Source organism: Glycine soja, chromosome 4, assembly GCF_004193775.1.
Source record: "Glycine soja cultivar W05 chromosome 4, ASM419377v2, whole genome shotgun sequence".
NCBI classification, from domain to species: Eukaryota; Viridiplantae; Streptophyta; class Magnoliopsida; order Fabales; family Fabaceae; genus Glycine; species Glycine soja.
The window spans coordinates 15595627-15614329 of NC_041005.1; the positions used below are offsets into that span (position 1 = coordinate 15595627).

General features: G+C 41.0%; 1 protein-coding gene and 1 pseudogene across 1 annotated transcript; both read right to left on the bottom strand.

Annotated features, from left to right (window-relative positions):
- Positions 1-6048: 6048 nt before the first annotated feature.
- LOC114410606 lies at positions 6049-13420 on the bottom strand (annotated as a pseudogene).
- Positions 13421-14192: 772 nt separating this feature from the next.
- On the bottom strand, positions 14193-15635 carry LOC114410607. Its single transcript, XM_028374567.1, has one exon. The coding sequence runs from the start codon at positions 15633-15635 to the stop codon at positions 14193-14195; it is 1443 nt and encodes a 480-aa protein (XP_028230368.1).
- Positions 15636-18703: the final 3068 nt, after the last annotated feature.

An 18703-nucleotide genomic window follows, 5' to 3' on the forward strand; every position in this document is an offset into this window, starting at 1 on the left:
GGAAAGTCACTCAATGGGGTGGACCACACACATGTCTCAATATGACCATGACCCAAGATCACGAGAAACTTGATTCAGATTTAATTGCGACTTGTGTAGTAGGTACGTATGTTATGTTCATATTATGTTATTGTTTAGCCTTAATTGTCATTTATATTTTGTTATTCTATTGACAAGCATGATCAGAGAAGATCCATTGATAAAAATTTCATTGATTCAAGAGAGGATTAACAGTCAATTTGCGTACAAGGTGTCGTACAAAAAAGCTTGGTTGGCGAAACAGAAAGCCATTGCTATTGAATATGGCGATTGGGATGAGTCATATGCGCAACTTTCGTCGTGGCTAACACACATGCAAAATCATTCTCCTGGATCGTATTTTCAAATACTACATGACGATTTTATCGTTGGAAATACGGTTAGTCGCGAACACCGCCAATTTCATAGAGTTTTTTGGACTTTTGGCCAATGTAAAGAGGCTTTCAAGTACTGTAAGCCAATCATACAAGTTGACGGCACACATTTGTACGGCAAATACCGAGGGACCCTCTTAATGGCCACATCACAAGATGGAAATGGTGGTGTCCTTCCTCTAGCATTCGCGGTGGTCGAAGGTGAGACGTTGACAGCGTGATCATGGTTTTTGGCACACTTGCGTGAACATGTCACAGATAAAAATGGTTTTTGTCTGATATCTGATCGACACGCGAGTATAAAGTCCGCTGTCGCTAACGAAGCACTTGGCTGGCAACCTCCCCACGGTTATCATGTCTACTGCGTGCGACACATAGCAAGCAACTTCAATCGAAAATTCAATAATGCCAAACAAAAAGAAATGTTGAAGAAATTGGGTAAGATTTCATATTTGATGGTCACGTTTATTTTACTTTCATTTATACTTAAAATTGTTATTCATAACTAATTTTATGCAGCCTACACTCCTTGCAAGCACATTTTTGATCAAAATTTAGAAAAATTTTGTGAACTGAGTCCAGCCATAGCAACATGGATTGATCGCATCTCAAAGGAAAAATGGACGATGGCTTATGATAGAGAAGGACGTCGATATGGCCACATGACAACGAACCTCTCAGAATGTATCAATAAGGTTTTAAAGGATTGTCGCAACATTCACATAACAACATTGGTGAAATCAACGTACAGTAGGTGTCGAAAGTACTTTGTTGAGCGTGGCCGCCAAGCCCAAAGACAGTTAAATGAAGGCCAAGTATACTGTTCTAAGCTTGTTAAAGAACTGAGGAAAAATCAAGAACAAGCTTGTACGCACATCGTTCGCGTGTATGATATCCACTCCACAAGGTTTGAAGTAGAGGAGAGCTTCAACCCTATAACGCAACGTGGCGAATAAAAGTGGGCAGTTAACTTGAATGGTCATCATTGTCAATGCGGAAGGTATTCTGCGCTTCACTATCCATGTTCACACATAATTGCAGCTTGTGGTTACGTGAGCATGAACTACTATCAATATATAGATGTTGTTTATACAAACGAGCACATCTTAAAAGTTTACTCCGCACAATGGTGGCCTCTTGGGAATGAAGCGGCTATTCCTCCTTCTGATGATGCATGGACACTTATCCTTGACCCAGCTACAATTTGTGTGAAAGGTCGGCCAAAATCAACAAGGATAAGAAATGAGATGGATTGGGTCGAACCATCTGAGCACTGTCTCGGTGATTTTTGGATATCAAGCTATTGATTAGCATTGACTCGCAATTTTAAGATCACCACCGATCTTTTATTTTTCCGAAGAAAAGGGAGAAAGCTCGAAAAACCCTAGTTTTTAAGAGATCAAAAGGTCCGGGGGTTGGTTACGCAGAGGGAAGGTACTAGCACCCTAAACGTCTATAGTACTCTATAGGAACCTCTTGCTTATTTTATCTTTATGCTAAATTGATTATTTGTTTTGAAATAAATGCTCCAGTGTGAAAAGATTAAAGAGGTGGGTTCAAAAGAAAGGAGAAAAAAAAAGTTTTTGTTTATTTTTATTGATTTGGAAAGACAAAGTCTTTTGCCTACATACCCGAATGGGATCAAAATCATGTAGTTCGGGGTAGAAAGTCGAGTGGTTGGTTTTGATTGATTTTAAAGTTCGAAAAAAGAAGAGTTTAGGCAAGGTAAGAGGCCGAAAAGGCATAGAAGAAATAAAAGAAGTGAGTTCGATTGATTTTAAATTAGAAAAAATGTTTTGATTGATTAAAGATTGATTAAAGATTTGATTAAGAAAGAAAGAAAAAGATTGACCCCTTTTTTGAAATTTTGATTATGGAAAGTTTTTGTTTTTTGACTTTTTTTTTTTTTTTTTTTAATTATGCGGAGATAAGTCTAAACGCGCCGGATCCCTTAAAATGACGTTGGATCAAGTGAGGGTCCTTTTCCTCGGATACGGTTCAAATCACGTGATCGTCCTCGGCGGAAAACATAAAATAAATGTGAGTGTCGGTGCAGATTCTCATTCATTTTTTTTTTATTTTTTTTTACATTGGACCTAGATACATTCTAATTGGCAATAATAAATAAAAATTGCAAATGCATTAAAATAAATATGCTAGAAGAAATAATAAAATGCATGAAATACAAAACAATAAATACATATGGTGCATAAAATAAATAAAGAAAATAAAATGCAAGACATAAAAATAAATATAATGCTGGAAATAAATAAAAAATGAAAATAAAAATGCCAGACATAAAATAAACATGATGCTTAAAAATAAATAAAAAATGCAAGACATAAAGTAAATATGATGCATAAAATAAAAATAAACAAAATAAAATAAAAAAAGCAAGACATAAAACAAGTATGATGCTGAAAATAAAATAAAACGAAAATAAAAATGCAATACAGAAAATAAATATGATGCTAAAAAGAATGCGAGACATAAAAATAAAAATGCAAGGCAAAAATAAATAGGGTACATAAAATAAAGAAAATAAAAGTGCAAGACAAAAATAAATATGTGGCTGGAAAATAAAATGCAAGACAAACAATTAAACATGATGCTGGAAAATAAATAAAGAAAATAAAAATGCAAGGCATAAAATTAAATATGATGCGTAAAAATAAAAATGCAAGACATAAAATAAATATGGTGCGTAAAAAAAAGAAAGAAAAGGGTGCAGAAAGTAAAATACTAGAAGGAACAGAAAAAAGGAAATGGGCTCAAAATAAAAAGTGGGCTTAACAGATCAAATCTGAATCGTCAGATTGATCGAAGCGTCCAGATTTGATCATGGGGAGACACAGTCTTAGCCATTAGATCTTAATCAAACGTCACAAGAGAAGAAGAACAAAGTAAGAACCAAGAGGTGAGACGCATCTGATCAAAACAGGGGATAACATCGGCCGTTAGATCTAGGATCTAACGGTTCAACCCTGATGGTCCATGGGGACACAGAGATCCGCGTGCACCATAGCCTTGGTCATGGCAGCAGTATAAATTAGAAAATAAACCCTAAAAAACATAAATCCAACTTCTTCCTCTCTCTAAAGAAACGCTCAGAAGCTCTCTTCTCTCTCTAACCACATACCGCCGGAAGCTGTTTACCGGCGCAGTGGCTGGCCGGCCATGGGTGGCGGCGCCGCCGCGTCGGAAACAGAGTCTCCTCCTTTTTTTAAAAAACTACATGTTTTGAATTCCTTTTTTCCCCTAGTTCTCAAATCCACCGTTATTTTTTGAAAACCAACACTGATAAAGCCTAGATCTAGCCTTGAATCTTAGAAAAAAAGGTGAACTACCTTTGTCCTTATGTTATCGTTTAAGCTTCAGAAAACGGTTACAGCTTGGGTTGTGTGGGTGTGGGTGTTTGACGCAGTGCTTGTGGTTGGTGGTGTTTGGTGTGGGCTTGGCCGTTGGTGGTGGTTTTGATGTAGGTTTTAGGCCGCGTGAGTGAGTGGGTTACTGTGTTTGCGTGGGTTTCTGTTCTAACGTTTCGATTTCTAGGGAAGAAAATGAATAGTATGAGCAAGATGATTTTGGTTTTTTTTTGTGTTGGTGGTTCACGGAGGGGAAGGGTGGCGCTGAGTGGTGGCTCTGATGTAGGCTTTAGGCCGCGTGAGTGAGTGGGTTACTGTGTTTGCGTGGGTGGTTCGCGGTGGCTGTGTTGGCTCGGCCGATGGCTGGGCTCGGCCGATGGTGGTTTTCGGTGGCTGTGTTGGCTTGGCTGTTGGTATTCTGACTGTTCGTATTCACCTCTGCCCTCTCTCTGACATGCACAGTAATTAATGCAGCATTTAAAGGACATAATTAGGGTAAAAAACGAAGAGCCCCTCTGGGCCTGGACCAAAAAAAGAGACAGAAAAGAAGAAAAAGGAAAAAAAAAAGGAAAGGAAAAAAAAACAAAATATAAAACAGCAAAAATAAAATAAAATAAAATAAAATAAAAAATAAAATAAAAAACGAAAAAAGGATACTAATAAAGATATTAATAAAAAACGGAAATAATAAAAACACTTTAAAAAAAAAAAAATAAAATAATAATAATAATAACTAAAAAAATAATAATAATAATAATGATAAAAAAGGTAAATAAATAAATAAAAAAAAGGGGCGTCTTCAAAACAAAAATGAGGTATTTTAAAATACCTCCCTGCCGAAATTTCATCTGAAATGATGGAAATTTCCGGCTTAAAAGACGAGGAAAAAAAAAAAGAAATAAAACGGGTCAAAAATGGGGTATGACAGATGCCCCTATTTAAGTCTCTTCGTTACGGAGATTTAAAAGTGAAACTTTTAAAGCGACGGGTCGAAGAGATTTAAATACAGAGTACACCATTTTTGACCAAATTCAACTACAAAATGCTATGAATGCACTGTTATGCACGTAATGTTGCGAATGCTTGCGATGCAAGTATGCATGCAAGACGAGGTAAATGGCTCGACTGGGAATAACAAAACCAAATGGTACCCGACTTCGTTAAAGAAAAGGGGTCCGACTGGGGATCACATGGTTTTACTGGGGGTAAATGTCAGCTGTTCGGGTTGACGACGAACTGCCACTGACGACAGAGGAACAAAGATAAATGTCAGATGTTCGGGTTATTGCCGAACTAGCCAACTGACCAGAATTGAAGATAAATGTCAACTGTTCGGGTTATTGCCGAACTAGTCAATCTGACCAAAAACAAAGATAAATATCAACTGTCCGGGTTATTGCCGAACTAGTCAACTGATAAGAAACAAAGATAAATGTCAACTGTTCGGGTTATTGCCGAACTAGTCAACTGATAAGAAACAAAGATAAATGTCAACTGTTCGGGTTATGGCCGAACTAGTCAACTGACAAGAAACAAAGATAAATGTCAACTGTTCGGGTTATTGCCGAACTAGTCAACTGATAAGAAACAAAGATAAATGTCAACTGTTCGGGTTATTGCCGAACTAGTCAACTGATAAGAAACAAAGATAAATGTCAACTGTTCGGGTTATGGCCGAACTAGCCAACTGATGACATGAAACAGAGGCAAATGATGCACAAGCTGTTCATTAAAGAAATTGCCACTTGGCGGAGAGAGGGTGACACCTTTGGATCAGACCCATTGAGGATGACACTCGGGGAAATAGAAGGTTACAAATTATTCATGATTGATTGAAATGAAAAGATGATTGAAGCAAGACTCATGATGGTTAATGCAGCCATGTACGCATGATATTGTCTTTATTGTATATGCATGAATGTGTATACGCATGAACGTATGAATGCCTGAATAACGACCCGACTTGTATGACTGTATGGAGGATTGACTTGTATGATTATGTGAATGATAAATTTGATGGAACAAGATTGGACAGGTAAGATGGAAAGTGACCCGACGTCGCATCACAAACACTCGGCAATCTTCAATGGGGATGATGCCACCAGGGTGTATCAAAATAGTGACGGGGTAAAGCCCGCAGCAACTGATGGGGAATAAACATTTCTTGGGGAGAACGTGCCAATCCACAAAACATGGTAGAAGAGCTAGTGCTTCTGTGGTCATGCTTATTATTATTCTTTTTTTTTTTTTTTTTTTTTTTTTTTGAAAAAAAGCAATTGACCACGTGCAACCTGCAAGGTTTATCCATTCTCAGGGTAGCTGTTGACACACCCTTCATCTATTCACGAGTTCAAAGAAAAAGTGTTTTGTTGTTTGTGCTTCTCAAAAAAGACATGAAAGAAAATTTATGATTTTGAGAAATATTTTGTTTCAAATGCTACCATAAAAAAGGAAAGGTTTTATAAGCTGAATAAATGAGAATTCCAAATGAAAGGCAACAGGCTCAAATTTATTTGAAAGAGTGGTGACCTGCCAATGGCATGGCTCCACTGATCTTACAAAGTTTGGAAAATGGTAAATATAAATCGAAGGTTCATTGAACACAATAACCGTTGTTCCCTCTGACAACCTTGAATTCCACTGTTTGGATGCTTCGGATTCAGGGTCTCCTTGACATTCCATTGTGCCTCAAATGAACGAAGATCAGCTCGATGCAGTTACTTTGTCTTTTGGTCCTTAACTTTTGCATAGATCGCCCTTTCGGGTTTTCGACCTATCAGGCTAATTATTTTTCTGTTTGATGTCTCCAATTTTTGCCTGGGCCGCCCTTTCGGGTTTTCGACCCACCGAGACGCTCATTTTTGCCTAAGCCGCCCTTTCGGGTTTTCGACTTACCGAGCTGTTCTTTTATTTTTAGACAAAGTATTTCTTGACTGCATCCGCATTCACGGGACGAGGGAGCTCATCCCCATCCATAGTCGTAAGAGTCAGTGCACCACCAGAGAAAGCTCTCTTGACGACATATGGGCCTTCGTAATTGGGCGTCCACTTGCCCCTAGAATCGGGTTGGAAAGATAAAACCTTCTTGAGCACAAGATCTCCTTCTTGAAACACGCGAGGACGAACCTTCTTGTCGAAAGCTTGCTTCATCCTCTGTTGATAAAGTTGTCCGTGGCACAAGGCTTTCATGCGTTTTTCTTCAATTAGATTCAACTGATCATATCTGCTTTGGCACCATTCAGCTTCTGATAACTGGGCCTCCATTAGAATTCTCATTGATGGAATCTCAACCTCCACAGGGAGTACTGCTTCCATACCATACACCAAAGAGAAGGGGGTTGCCCCTGTTGAAGTACGCACTGAAGTGCGATACCCATGCAAAGCATACGGTAACATCTCGTGCCAGTCTTTGTATGTAACCACCATCTTCTGCATTATCTTCTTGATATTCTTGTTTGCAGCTTCAACTGCGCCATTCATCTGAGGTCTGTAAGGAGAAGAATTGTGATGCTCAATCTTGAACTCTTCACACAAATCTTTCATCATCTTGTTGTTCAAGTTCGTTCCATTATCTGTAATGATTCTGTTGGGCACACCATAACGGCAGATGATCTGATTCTTGATAAAGCGGACCACAACTTGCTTAGTCACATTTGCATAAGATGCTGCTTCCACCCACTTGGTGAAGTAATCAATAGCCACTAGAATGAAACGATGCCCGTTTGAAGCTTTTGGTTCGATTCTACCAATCATATCGATGCCCCACATAGAGAAGGGCCACGGAGAAGAAAGAACATTAAGTGTAGTTGGTGGTACGTGAATTCTGTCAGCATAAATCTGGCATTTGTGGCACTTCCTGGCATGCTTGCAACAATCTGTTTCCATCGACATCCAGTAGTAACCTGCTCTCAACAACTTCCTAGCCATTGCATGTCCATTGGAGTGAGTTCCAAAGGAGCCTTCATGTACCTCATGCATCAAAAGTTCTGCTTCTTGCTTATCTACACACCTGAGTAGTACCATGTCAAAGTTTCTTTTGTACAAAACATCCCCATTTAGGAAGAAATTACCAGACAATCTTCTCAAAGTTCTCCTGTCTTTGTTGGATGCTCCAGGTGGATATTCCTGGCTTTGAAGGAAACACTTGATATCATGGAACCAGGGCTTATCATCAACAACCTCTTCGACTGCAAACACGTGAGCGGGCCTCTCGAGGCGCTGAATTCTGATTGTTGGCAAATTATTCCGGTGACTCACTTCGTACATGGAGGATAAAGTTGCTAACGCATCTGCCATCTGGTTCTCATCACGAGGGATGTGGTGAAGCTCCACTTTGTTGAAGAAGGTTAGCAAACGCTTTGCATAATCTTTGTATGGAATCAAGCCGGGGTGGCGAGTTTCCCATTCTCCTTTGATTTGGTTGATTACGAGAGCTGAATCCCCGTAAATATCAAGGTTCTTGATTCTCAAGTCGATGGCTTTTTCAATGCCCAAGATACATGCTTCATATTCTGCCATATTGTTGGTGCAATCAAACTGTAACCTTGCAGCGAAAGGGAGATGATTACCTTCCGGAGTGATAATAACTGCCCCAATTCCATTGCCAAAGACATTCACGGCTCCATCAAAGATCAAACCCCATCTAGACTCGGGATCTGGACCTTCTCCAAGTAATGGTTCATCACAATCCTTCATCTTCAAGTACATAATCTCTTCATCAGGAAAGTCAAACTTGATGGGTTGATAGTCCTCAATTGGTTGGTGAGCCAAATGATCAGCAAGAACACTTCCCTTAATTGCCTTCTGGGTGCGGTATTCGATATCATACTCGGATAACAACATCTGCCAACGAGCAATTCTTCCTGTCAGAGCGGGTTTCTCAAAGATATACTTGATCGGGTCCATCTTGGATATTAGCCAGGTGGTGTGGTTAATCATGTAGTGACGAAGACGCTTGGCAGCCCAGGCTAGTGCACAACAAGTTTTCTCAAGTAGGGAGTACCTGGACTCACAATCTGTAAACTTCTTGCTCAAGTAGTAGATGGCATGCTCTTTCCTTCCGGTCTCATCCTGTTGTCCGAGCACACAGCCCATAGAATCTTCTAACACAGTCAAGTACATAATCAGAGGCCTTCCTTCAACTGGAGGTATAAGAATTGGAGGTTCTAGCAGATAATTCTTGATACTATCAAAAGCCTTTTGACAATCTTCGGTCCAAACAACCCCTTGATCTTTTCGAAGCAACTTGAACATAGGTCCGCACGTGGCTGTCATGTGAGAGATGAAACGAGAAATGTAATTTAGACGTCCAAGAAAACCTCTCACTTGTTTCTCTGTTTGTGGAACCGGCATTTCTCTAATGGCCTTGACCTTGTCAGGATCTACTTCAATGCCTTTCTGACTGACAATGAAACCCAAGAGTTTTCCAGATCTAACACCAAAGGTACATTTGTTGGGATTCAGTCGAAGTTGGTACTTTCTCAGCCGTTGAAACATCTTCAGCAAGTACTCGACATGTTCTTCTTCAGTGCCTGACTTGACAATCATATCATCCACGTACACTTCTATCTCTTTGTGCATCATGTCATGAAAGAGAGTGGTCATGCCTCTTTGGTAAGTGGCACCTGCATTTATTAACCCAAAGGGCATTACCCTGTAACAAAAGGTGCCCCAAGGCGTGATGAAAGATGTCTTTTCTCTATCTTCGACTGCCATCTTGATCTGATTGTACCCAGAGAAACCGTCCATGAAGGAGAAGACCTTGGACTTTGCAGCGCTGTCAACCAATACATCGATGTGAGGTAGAGGAAAGTCATCTTTCGGACTAGCCTTGTTCAAATCACGGTAGTCAACGCACATCCTGACCTTGCCGTCCCTCTTTGGAACAGGCACTATGTTGGCTAACCATTGAGGATACTCTGATGTGACAAGAAAACCTGCATCGATCTGCTTCTGTACTTCCTCTTTGATCTTGAGAGCCATGTCAGGGCGAGTTCTTCTCAGTTTCTGTTTGACCGGTGGGCATTCGGGCTTCAAAGGCAAACGGTGCTCCACAATACGGGGATCCAAGCCGGGCATATCTTGGTACGACCATGCGAACACATCGACGTATTCTTTGAGTAATTCAATCACCCTTCGTTTGACAGTTGCCTCAAGCGATGCCCCAATCTTGACTTCCTTCTTATCTTCCTCGGTTCCCAAGTTAATCACCTCTACTACCTCCTCATGAGGCCGAATGGTTTTCTTTTCATATTCCCATAACCGAGCAAGTTCCTCCGGGATTTCGTCATCCTCCTCCTCCTCAGCCTCGTAGACAGGAGATTCGAAGTTGGGAGAGAGTGCATGGTTATTATGTTCAAAGGGCTCATAAATGCCTAGTCTGCATATGATTGATGATTGACTTTAGAAAATGAGTGAACAATGCAGACTTTTTATAATTAATTGAAATCAGAAAACAAAAATAAAATATTTTGGGTTTTTTGTGTTACCATTTTCCAGAAAGAGCAATAAGCATGGATATCGGAATAAACCACATTTTCCATTAATAAGAGTAGTGCTTGAAACAAAACAGCCCTACATAATTGCGCTTTCGTCCTGGGCAAGACGAAAGGATCCCTTTTTTTTGGAAAACAAACAAACAGAAAAACAAAGACACATTACTTTGATGCATGAACCACTGAAGGGATGTCAACCGCGTCCCAGTTGCGAACAAGTTTTCCAGGTGTGACAAATGCAAGCACTATCTCTTCAGGAGCATCTTCCAAGACAGCATTGGCTTCTGGCGAGTTGTTGATGAACCCGGCGCTACAAAAGGTGCTAGTAATGGAGCTTGATCCAACACTGTTCGTTGCGGATCCTGCAGAAGAAGCAAATCCCAGTCCTTCACGGTTTTTACTCTCCAGCAGCTGCACAACTTTTCCCCATCCTACACCTGTTCCTTCCTGCACCACTTTCTGTGCGCTCTTCCAAGTAGCAAAAGATACTTCATTTTTCTCTGGCTTTTTACCTTCTAAAGTCAGGCCTTGGAAAGAGGTTCCTTCTGTTTCATCAGCACCAATAAAGGAAAAAGCTGACAAATGACTAACCAACAAGGCTTCCTCTCCACTCACAGTGATCAATTTCCCATTTCTGACAAACTTCAGCTTTTGATGCAAGGTGGATGTCACGGCCCCAGCTTCATGGATCCATGGCCTACCCAAAAGGCAACTGTATGCGGCTTGGATATCCATCACCTGGAATGTAATTTGGAAAACAAACGGCCCAATTGTAATGGGCAAATCAACCTCCCCGATAACAGACTTTCTTGATCCATCAAACGCTTTGACAACCACCCCGCTTCTTCTCATGGGAGGCCCCCGGTAGGAAAGTTGATCTAATGTGGATTTGGCCATTACATTCAATGAGGAACCAGTGTCCACAAGTACATTCAACAGAGCATCAGACTTGCAGTTCACCGATATATGTAACGCCAGATTGTGGTTCCTCCCCTCCTCAGGAAGTTCTTCATCACTAAAACTCAAATTATTGCAGGCAGTAATGTTTCCGACTATACTGTCCAATTGATTAACAGTCACGTCCCTCTCCACAAAAGCTTGGTCCAACACCTTCATTAGAGCCTCACGGTGTGCTTCTGAGTTCAATAGCAGAGACAAAATGGATATCTTAGAGGGAGTTTGCAGCAGCTGGTCTACTACTTTATACTCACTCTTCTGGATCAGTTTCAGAATCTCGTCATGATCAGAATTCTTGCTAGTCCCATTGGATTGGCCTACTTCCTTCCTTGTACCGGGGCCATTCACTGTCGCCTGTTTAACTGCCGGATCATTCACTTTCTTTGCAAACAATGTGGGGATAACACGTCCATTCCTTAGAACTTTACCGTCACTAGCAATGTTGTCCACAGAAATCGCAGGAGTTGGAGAAGGCAAAGGCACCTCCTGCCCACCTTCCAACATCGTGGCACTATACTTGTAAGGGACCGCTTTTAGAGAAGCATACGGCATAGGTCCTGGCAAACTAATCACTAGTGGAGTAGTAGTTGATTCCCCACTGTTATAGCTTATTTCCAACCGCTGAAACTCGGGGGTAATGACGCACACTTCGCTGTCCTTCCTCGTGATGGTTAGTTCTCTGCTGTCTATCAGCCCTTGTATGTCCTCTTGTACCTTCGGGCATCCTTTTACATTCACTGGACATATTTCACACGCTGCATGATCATGGTCAAACAGAGCTGCCTCGCACATCTTGATATGTATTGGGACCAGGGGGGTTCGAATGTGCTGGACGTTTAGGATGACACCTTCTTCACTACAATCTTGTATCATGTTGACAGTAGGCCCATGGTTCGGCAGAGGGTTCGCCTGAACATTGGGATTCTGATCTTTGAAGGATAGCAAGTTGGCTCGGACAAGTTTTTGCACTTCATTCTTCAGGACATAGCAGTTTTCAACGTCATGACCTGGGGCCCCTTGGTGGAAAGCGCAGGTTAAATCAGGACGAAACCAGGGAGGTAAAACATCTGGTGTACGAGGGGGTGTTCTGACCTGGACAAGGTTTTTGGCGAGCAGGGCGGGGAGTAAGTCAGCATATTTCATCGGGATTGGATCAAAGGTTGTTTTCTGGCGGTTTTGTGAGTGATATGGTTGTTGGAGGGTCTGCGGGCGATTTTGTTGTTTTTGAGGGTATTGTGGCTGAAGGTATTGCTGTGAAGGATATTGTTGTGGATGACACTGTTGTGGAGAGTATTGTTGTGGAGGGTATTGGTGTGGAGGGTATTGGTGTGGAGGGTATTGCTGTGGAGGGTATTGGTGTGGAGGGTATTGTGGCCTTTGTTGGTGATATGATGGGTTTGGGATAGTGGATGCGACATTCGCAACCTGACGATATGGGGTGAAATTCTGCTGAGGCTTACCATGAGCTACCATTCCCACCTCTTGATCTTTCTTCTTCGCAAAGTGGCCTCCAAACTTCTTGGCATTACTTGCGGCAGGGGTACTTTCCACAGTCAAACGTCCCTCTCGGACACCTTCCTCTAATCGCACACCCATGTTGACCATTTCAGTGAAGTCTGTTGGTGCACTTGCAACCATTTTCTCGTAATAAAACTGGCTCAAGGTCTTCAGGAATATTTTGGTCATTTCCTTTTCTTCCAACGGCGGGACAATCTGGGCAGCCACTTCCCTCCAACGCTGGGCATACTCCTTGAACGTTTCCTTCTCTTTTTGTGTCATCGCACGGAGCTGATCACGATCTGGGGCCATGTCCAGATTGTACTTATACTGCCGGATGAACGCTTCACCCAGGTCATTGAAAGTACGAATGCTCGCACTGTCCAAATTCATATACCATTTCAGAGCAGCCCCAGTCAGGCTGTCCTGAAAGAAATGAATAAGCAGCTTATGATTGTCAGTATACATGGACATTTTCCGCGCGTACATCACCAAGTGACTGCGGGGACAAGAGTTCCCTTTATACTTCTCGAAGTCTGGCACCTTGAACTTGTGAGGGATAGTAACATTTGGGACCAAGCATAATTCACAGGCGTCCTTCCCGAACAGATCTCTTCCTCGGAGGGCTTCGACTTCCCTTTGCATACCATCAAATCTTTCTTGGAGTTCTTCCATCTTGTCGAAGGCTACAACATTTTCAGCTTGGAAGATTGGTTCAACCTCTTGTTGAATAGTGTGAATCAGTGGAGCTGAATAAGTCATTGCAGCTTGAGGGAAAGAGGTACCGGGTTGCGGAACTGGAGCTGACTGCTGAGCAAAAGGAGGTGGAACTTCAGATACAGCGGGCTGGGGGCCTCCACAGACTGGAGGTGGCATTCCCCATGTACAACCTGGAGGCAAAAAGAGGGGTGGAGAAGTCACCGTAGATAGTGGGGTTGTGCTCACCAAAGGCTGCTCTACAGCAGCGGCGACAGCTTGAGAGTTCTGGGCTGACAGGAGCGCACTCATCATGGTCGTCAACCTATCCATTCCCTCTCGTAACGTGGCAACCTCCTCCCTGAGACTCTGATTTTCTTGTTCAACTATATCCATCCTCTTCCGATTGGCCCTGGTGTTGTAAATGCGAGTTGGTTTGTGGAGAATTCGTCGGGCCACTTTCCTTGGGCGGCGGTTGATTGACTCCCCCCCTTTTTGAAGTAGTGAACACAGTGTGAGACTCGATTTAGAAACCACGAATGCAACATGATGCATGCTTATGCTTATGCAAAAAGAAAGGGAACAAATTATTATCGAAGAACTTGTTAGAGAAATTGTAAACATCATAAACTGAAACACTTCACTTAAGCATTGGAATATTACAAAGAAATTTATTTATTTATTTTTTTTTTTTTTTTTTTTTTTTTTTTTTACAAGTCAAGAGATTTCGGGAGCTAAAATCTAAACATAAGGTCCTAAGAACTTCAGACTCAAACTCCCGGAGTAGATGGATCCTCGGAATCTGAATGTGCACGGGAGAACAAATCCATAAACCTCCTCTTCCTTCTAGCATCTCGGTGGAGCAAAGCGTCTTTCCGACGAAGCAAGTCGTCCTTCTCAATCATCCTCTGGTTCTGGATAAAAAGCTCACGGCTCTGTTGGGCTATCTTCCCCTTCAAAGTCTCATTCTCTTGCTCGAGCTCCTGGCATCTCCTCTTCCAAGTTTCTTTTTCTTGCCTTTCTTTGGTTAATTGTTCATGAAACTCTTCCTTAGTATCAAAGGGGATAGGCAAGGATGATGGTGGGATGGTGGACGATAGGTATCTAGGTAAGCGGTAGGGTAGGCCAAAGCTCTTGGTCCTATCAATAACCCACTGGGTGTAAGATTCATGCACATAGTCTGATTTCTTTCCCAACTGACTTCTGTTGAGTCTGCGGATAGCGCTCCAAGCTTGTGCGAATTTTTCCCTTTTGTTCGAATGATCTCCATGGTTAAGATAGAATTCATTAGTCAAGGCAAGGTTGTTTGGTTTTGTCTTTATCGGGTACCCAAATTGTCGTCGAGCGAGAAGCGGGTTGTAGCTAATTCCACCACGCATACCCAAAAGAGGTACGTTGGGATATTCACCACAACCCACAATAATCTCTCCGACATCACTAGCCGCTTGGTACCAAACAATGTCAGATGGGTCAAGAGTCATGATTCGGCGAGGCCAGGAAAGCTTGTCATCATTGGTCTTGAAGGCACGGGATTGAGGTAAGTGGAAGGTAAACCACTGATAGAGTAAAGGTGCACAACAAGAAATGGTTCCACGGCCAGCCTGGGTACGGTCATGGATAGAATGGTAGGTATCGGCGAGTAGAGTGGGTACGGGGTTCTTTGTAAGAAAGATTTTAATGGCATTGATATCGATGAAGTTGTCAATATTTGGGAAGAGTAAAAGGCCATATATAAGGAGGGCTAGGATAGAATGGAAGGCAAGTATACTAGCTGCTTCGGCAAATATGGAGGCTTGTTGGTAGAGGAAGTGGGTGGGAAGACCTTGGAGGCCTCCTTTAGAGGTAAGGTTTGCTTGGATGATGGAGGTTTTAAGATGGAGAGCGGCTGCGATGTCGGAGTGTTTAGGGGTAGGCTCAAAACCATGGAAAGGTATCTTGTCTGGCACAGGTAAACCGACTAGGTAGGAGTACTCTTCAAGTGTGGGGACAAGCTGGTAATCGGGAAATGTGAAGCAATGGTAGAGCGGGTCATAGAACTGAACCAGGGTCTCTAGGCATCCTTCCTCAACATCTACTCTAAGAATTCTGAGCAACTTCCCATGATGAGCTTGAAAATCAACTGGATCACTTACTAAAGATGCTAGCTCCCTTAATCTCAACAGGTCTGTTTTTTTGAAAAGGTACTTCCTAGTGCTTCTCAGTGGGATGTCCATATCTACAAAGTTTACAAAAAGCTTGTCTAAGTCCTTCGATAATTTGGATGAAAAAAGAGTTTATGCATGGATGCATGTATGCATGATTATGCCAAAGTATGGAGAAAACATGGTGAAGTTAAGTCCAAAATGTTGGAGTTAAAGGTAAACACGCCATTTGGTAAGGACTATGGTTTCATATGTACCTGTATCACGGGTTCTACCAAGTTCCCAAAGTCATTGACCACTTCCGGATATTGTCGGATTACGGGACTACTCCCGGTCCAACAACGTCCATAGGAAAGCCTCGTTTGAGTGTAGTATCGCGTATCAACCAATTCAAGACTACTCTTGATTAGCCACCGCACTACGTCCTAAAAGGCTAAGATGGGTTAAAGGTAACTAAAGGTCCTCAACTTCATAGGTCGCTTGGAAATATCAATGCTGAACACGACTACTCATGCCAACATAGTAATATTCCCAAGATCCCTCCGTTGAGCGGGGTTATCACATGTGCCACATCCGAAACTCACTCTCGGAAAGACACTATGATTATACCACCATCCTATCTTATGTTTCCCTCAAGTCCGGGTGTAGGACTTATCTCACCACTCGCGTAAAAGACAAACACTTAAGCACGTATTCACAGTTACAAATAATAATAAAGCATAAAGATGAAGAAAAACAAGATAGGTTTAACCCACTTAGGAGTGTGATCCCCAGTGGAGTCGCCATTTTTCTGTCTCGGTGATTTTTGGATATCAAGCTATTGATTAGCATTGACTCGCAATTTTAAGATCACCACCGATCTTTTATTTTTCCGAAGAAAAGGGAGAAAGCTCGAAAAACCCTAGTTTTTAAGAGATCAAAAGGTCCGGGGGTTGGTTACGCAGAGGGAAGGTACTAGCACCCTAAACGTCTATAGTACTCTATAGGAACCTCTTGCTTATTTTATCTTTATGCTAAATTGATTATTTGTTTTGAAATAAATGCTCCAGTGTGAAAAGATTAAAGAGGTGGGTTCAAAAGAAAGGAGAAAAAAAAAGTTTTTGTTTATTTTTATTGATTTGGAAAGACAAAGTCTTTTGCCTACATACCCGAATGGGATCAAAATCATGTAGTTCGGGGTAGAAAGTCGAGTGGTTGGTTTTGATTGATTTTAAAGTTCGAAAAAAGAAGAGTTTAGGCAAGGTAAGAGGCCGAAAAGGCATAGAAGAAATAAAAGAAGTGAGTTCGATTGATTTTAAATTAGAAAAAATGTTTTGATTGATTAAAGATTGATTAAAGATTTGATTAAGAAAGAAAGAAAAAGATTGACCCCTTTTTTGAAATTTTGATTATGGAAAGTTTTTGTTTTTTGACTTTTTTTTTTTTTTTTTTTTTTAATTATGCGGAGATAAGTCTAAACGCGCCGGATCCCTTAAAATGACGTTGGATCAAGTGAGGGTCCTTTTCCTCGGATACGGTTCAAATCACGTGATCGTCCTCGGCGGAAAACATAAAATAAATGTGAGTGTCGGTGCAGATTCTCATTCATTTTTTTTTTTATTTTTTTTACATTGGACCTAGATACATTCTAATTGGCAATAATAAATAAAAATTGCAAATGCATTAAAATAAATATGCTAGAAGAAATAATAAAATGCATGAAATACAAAACAATAAATACATATGGTGCATAAAATAAATAAAGAAAATAAAATGCAAGACATAAAAATAAATATAATGCTGGAAATAAATAAAAAATGAAAATAAAAATGCCAGACATAAAATAAACATGATGCTTAAAAATAAATAAAAAATGCAAGACATAAAGTAAATATGATGCATAAAATAAAAATAAACAAAATAAAATAAAAAAAGCAAGACATAAAACAAGTATGATGCTGAAAATAAAATAAAACGAAAATAAAAATGCAATACAGAAAATAAATATGATGCTAAAAAGAATGCGAGACATAAAAATAAAAATGCAAGGCAAAAATAAATAGGGTACATAAAATAAAGAAAATAAAAGTGCAAGACAAAAATAAATATGTGGCTGGAAAATAAAATGCAAGACAAACAATTAAACATGATGCTGGAAAATAAATAAAGAAAATAAAAATGCAAGGCATAAAATTAAATATGATGCGTAAAAATAAAAATGCAAGACATAAAATAAATATGGTGCGTAAAAAAAAGAAAGAAAAGGGTGCAGAAAGTAAAATACTAGAAGGAACAGAAAAAAGGAAATGGGCTCAAAATAAAAAGTGGGCTTAACAGATCAAATCTGAATCGTCAGATTGATCGAAGCGTCCAGATTTGATCATGGGGAGACACAGTCTTAGCCATTAGATCTTAATCAAACGTCACAAGAGAAGAAGAACAAAGTAAGAACCAAGAGGTGAGACGCATCTGATCAAAACAGGGGATAACATCGGCCGTTAGATCTAGGATCTAACGGTTCAACCCTGATGGTCCATGGGGACACAGAGATCCGCGTGCACCATAGCCTTGGTCATGGCAGCAGTATAAATTAGAAAATAAACCCTAAAAAACATAAATCCAACTTCTTCCTCTCTCTAAAGAAACGCTCAGAAGCTCTCTTCTCTCTCTAACCACATACCGCCGGAAGCTGTTTACCGGCGCAGTGGCTGGCCGGCCATGGGTGGCGGCGCCGCCGCGTCGGAAACAGAGTCTCCTCCTTTTTTTAAAAAACTACATGTTTTGAATTCCTTTTTTCCCCTAGTTCTCAAATCCACCGTTATTTTTTGAAAACCAACACTGATAAAGCCTAGATCTAGCCTTGAATCTTAGAAAAAAAGGTGAACTACCTTTGTCCTTATGTTATCGTTTAAGCTTCAGAAAACGGTTACAGCTTGGGTTGTGTGGGTGTGGGTGTTTGACGCAGTGCTTGTGGTTGGTGGTGTTTGGTGTGGGCTTGGCCGTTGGTGGTGGTTTTGATGTAGGTTTTAGGCCGCGTGAGTGAGTGGGTTACTGTGTTTGCGTGGGTTTCTGTTCTAACGTTTCGATTTCTAGGGAAGAAAATGAATAGTATGAGCAAGATGATTTTGGTTTTTTTTTGTGTTGGTGGTTCACGGAGGGGA